Source organism: Malania oleifera, chromosome 6, assembly GCF_029873635.1.
Source record: "Malania oleifera isolate guangnan ecotype guangnan chromosome 6, ASM2987363v1, whole genome shotgun sequence".
Classification (NCBI taxonomy): Eukaryota; Viridiplantae; Streptophyta; class Magnoliopsida; order Santalales; family Ximeniaceae; genus Malania; species Malania oleifera.
Window position 1 is genome coordinate 75,257,061 of NC_080422.1, and position 4,055 is coordinate 75,261,115.

A 4,055-nucleotide genomic window follows, 5' to 3' on the forward strand; every position below is an offset into this window, starting at 1 on the left:
CTCATACGTCGATTGGTTTGATATTTTTTAGTGGCAGAGATAGAATAGTATAAAGCTCTTACATTAATATCCATCATTTTAAAACATTTTAGTTTTTTATTAATGTGCTTAGCCTAATTACTTTCTTCGCTAAACACACAATGTCTATAGAGCTGCATGCAAATGAAGAAATGCATTTCTTTATCATTTATTATGTTCCTCTTACTCATAAAATTTCATAAATGCTTATTATTTTCACTTACTTTAATACATTCAATAGTTATAAGGTAAAATTTTGATTTACTAATATAACCCAGATATGAAATATGCAAAAGCATAATTCAATAGGGTTAATTTTATATCCCCCAGGAGAGAGAGAGAGAGAGAGAGAGAGAGAGAGAGAGAGAGATGTTGCTAAAAAAACATTGATCATCCACATTCAAAACAAGGACTGATTGAGATCTGCCGAGATAATAACTTAACCTCTCCTACTGATGATCACAAACATATATAAAAAAAATATATATATGTATGCATACTCAACCTCACCTACAGATCCACTCCTGAGTTAATCAGCCGCATCAACATATATCACACCCTCACCTCTTCTATCCTCCTAAGAGCTTCTTTCATGTCGACTCGCTTATTAGGGTCACTCTCCGTGCAGGCTGCGCCAATGCGGAGGAGCCGCTCCATGTGATCCAACGACTCGCCGCCGGCAGCGCTCGCAATCTCGGGGTCGATGAACTCCGACTCCCTCTGTTCAAGGATCGCAGAATGGGCCCATTGCACCACGTCGGTGCCGCCGTTGCCGGTGCTAAGGTACTGGGAGGGGAACTTTCCGCTGACAATCTCGAGGACGATGATGCCGAGGCAGTAGACGTCGCTTTTAGGGGAGACGATGGGGGCTTGTTTGTCGTCGGTGGTGCGGAGGTGGGCGGCCTCAGGAGTGCGGAAGGCGAACAAGGCGTTGGAGGCTTGGGCGGGGTTGAGGAGAGTGTGGAAGGCATAGTCGGTGAGGAGGGGCTCGTAGTCGGCGTTGAGGAGGACGTTGCAGGACTTGAGGTTGCCGTGGGGGAGATCTAGCGACGCAAACTCAAAGTGCAGGAATCCCATTCCGCGGGCAATGCCCTGCACGATCTTCAGTCGCGTCGGCCAGTTGAGCTCGGCGTGACAAATCCCCCGGTCACCTGTTCACAAAAATAATAAACTGTTATTAGATAAACATAAATTCATATTTTAAAGCCTTTGCTAGTGCAAAAATTCTTGTTGCAGGTCTTTAAGCTCGTTCAATTCGTGTGGGGAAGAAAAAGGAGAATGAAAGTTAAATTGAAATGTTCCTACTTGGACTGACCCACAAATTTCTTCAATTTTATATGAAAATTTTGATTTTTTTAGATTTTCAAACGCTTAATACAAATTTTCAAAGGAAATATTTGGATCAGATTTTGCTAATTATTTTAAGAACTAAAATGAAGATAAAAGTGTTTTTTTGGTGTTAACTTTAGCATTCACAAGTTATATTATTATTATTTTGAAAGGTTAGCATGCATTAATTACAAATTATTGGATTTGTAAAATTCTTACTTTAATTTACAGAATCTTTTCTACGAAGCATATATAGATTTAACAAAAGTAATTTCAATAACCCAATTCAATTGAATTTTCACCTTTAAGTTTTTGGCTTCATATTTATGCACCATTTTTTTTATTTATAAAAAAACTAATCCATTTCAATTCAATTCATTGGATTAAATGAAACTTTTGTTATAAACTTGGAATTGATTTCCACACAGATTCAAAATTTTAATTAAAAAAAAAAAAAAGCAAACAAACAAAAGCACAAAAACAAAACAAAAAGAAAATTAATATACGTAGGTTACTAGGGAGAAAAAAACATTATAGTAGTATTACCATGCAAGACGTACAACAAGCTCCCTTTAGGAACGTACTCCGACACCAACAGCTTCTCCTCCTTCCGGTAATGGTAAGCCAATGGCGTCAAAACATTCCGGTGGCGGAGCCTCCCGATGCGGCGGATCTCCGCGTCGAAGCCCTCCCTCCCCAACCGATTCATCTCCCTCAGCCGCTTCACCACGACCGCCACCCCATTCCCCATCACCGCCTTGTACGCTGACCCCAGCCCCCCATTCCCCAGCACCTCCGCCGCCGCTTTCATCAGGTCCGTCAATCCAAACACCCCCCTTTCCTCGTTTATTATCACTAAATCCACACCACTGTTGTTATTCTTCCCTTGATGGGATCCCCTGCTGCGGCTCGAGTCCCCTCCCCGCCGGTTGGACTCCCCGCCGCGCCGTGTCGACCCCGACGGCGGAGCCACCCGCACCTCCAGTGCCTCGCGCCGGAGGCTCTCTTTCTCCAAAATGTTGAATTTTTCCTCGTTGTGTTTCCTGGCAAGAAGCGCCCAGAACCCAAATATAACGATCATCAGAGCTCCCGCCACGATGAAAACGACCACTATTTTTGATTTTGAGCCTTTTTTATCAGAGGGCGGCGACGCCAGCGGTAATTTCCCCCGAGGGTTGCACTCTCTGTTCAACGGTGGCCCGCAGAGCCCGTCATTCTCCTGAAACAACGACGCATTGAATTTCTTCAAACTCTCCGGAATCTCCCCTTCTAATCTATTGTTCGACAAATTCAGAGAAGTTATGGTCTTTTGTCCGATCTGGGGAATCTTTCCCGAGAATTGATTGTTCTCGAGGTGGAGTTCCATGAGATGGGGGAGTTTCCCGACTGACGGCGGGATTTCGCCAGCAAAACTGTTGTCGGAGAGCCAGAGTTTCTTCAAGGACGTCATGGTTTGGAAGTAATCGGCAGGGATTTCACCGGAAAATTTATTGCCGCTCAAGAGCAGAGACTTCAAGGCGCCGAGACGGTTAAATCCGGGGATGGGACCGGAGAAGGAGTTATTGACGAAGCTGATGGTGCGGAGGGAGGAAAGACCATAGAGAGCGTCGACGTCGATCTTCCCGGAGAGGTTCATTCCGGTTAAGTGGATGCCGGTGACAATGCCGAAGTTGTCGCAGACGACTCCTGGCCAGCCGCCTTTGCAGGGGGAGGAATCGGGAGTCCACAAGTTGAGGTTATCGTTGGGGGCGAAGGATTGTTTGAGATTGAGAAGGGCTTCGGAGGTGGAGAGGGAGAGGGAGAGAGGGGGGAGGAGGAGGAGGAGGAGGAGGAGGACGGCGGCAGCGGCCATTGTAAGGCCGGGAAACTGGCGCCTCCGATGGCGGAGAAGGAAGGAGTGGTGGTCGGAGAAGGAGACAGCTGGGTATTATTATTTTTATGTGGGGGTGGGTTGTGGGGTGGGGGGAAGGTTTTGTTAAATTTGGCATTGGATTGAGGGAGGAAGAGGAGTGTCATGGGCGGCGAGGATGTAAGAGAGAGAGGTGGGCGGGGGGTGTTTAATTGAGATCGATCGATAATGAATTGGTGATGGATGGGAGCTCTGCAGCTGGCTCCCAGATATACCCCCGTCGGTTTCTAACAATAGAATATCCACTATTCAATATTCAATATTGAAACGCATACATCCTCCTTAATTCAATTGACACCCCCACACCCACCCCCTTTCCCCAAAAGAAAAACATTAATTGCGTTTTTTATTTTGGAAAAATTCTTGTAAAAAATTATGTCTTTCGATAATTTAGACCCACCAAAAATAATTTGTTGTGAAATGTGCCTCACATATGGAGTGAAAAGCATGCACATAGAGAAAGTAGTAAGGAAATCAAGCAGCAGCAAACGAAATCGTCGATGGTATTTAGAGTAGTATTTCAGATTTTGTCTGAAATCGTCGACATTTTGGCTCAGGATATCCAGTGTAGATTTCAAATTTTGAAATGGGGACATTAATATGATTGGAGTTTGGAGGAAAAACCTCCGGGAACTCTATTTTTATGTCATATCAGATGTATTTGTAAAGGATGGTTGTAAAAGAAGAGTGTTGTGCATTGCTCATGTCCTTTGGACAAGAAGATAATGAATTTTGTTGTTTACTCCAGTGGGTGTAGGCATTGCCGAATCACGTAATTCCTTGTGTTATTATTACTTTT

General features: G+C 44.3%; 1 protein-coding gene across 1 annotated transcript; it reads right to left on the reverse strand.

Annotated features, from left to right (window-relative positions):
- Positions 1-468: 468 nt before the first annotated feature.
- On the reverse strand, positions 469-3,300 carry LOC131157779 (pollen receptor-like kinase 3). Its single transcript, XM_058112168.1, has 2 exons — positions 1,894-3,300; positions 469-1,169 (listed from the first exon to the last, which is right to left on the reverse strand). Exons 1-2 carry the CDS (start codon positions 3,197-3,199, stop codon positions 571-573), a joined length of 1,905 nt encoding a protein of 634 aa, XP_057968151.1. The 5' UTR covers positions 3,200-3,300; the 3' UTR covers positions 469-570.
- Positions 3,301-4,055: the final 755 nt, after the last annotated feature.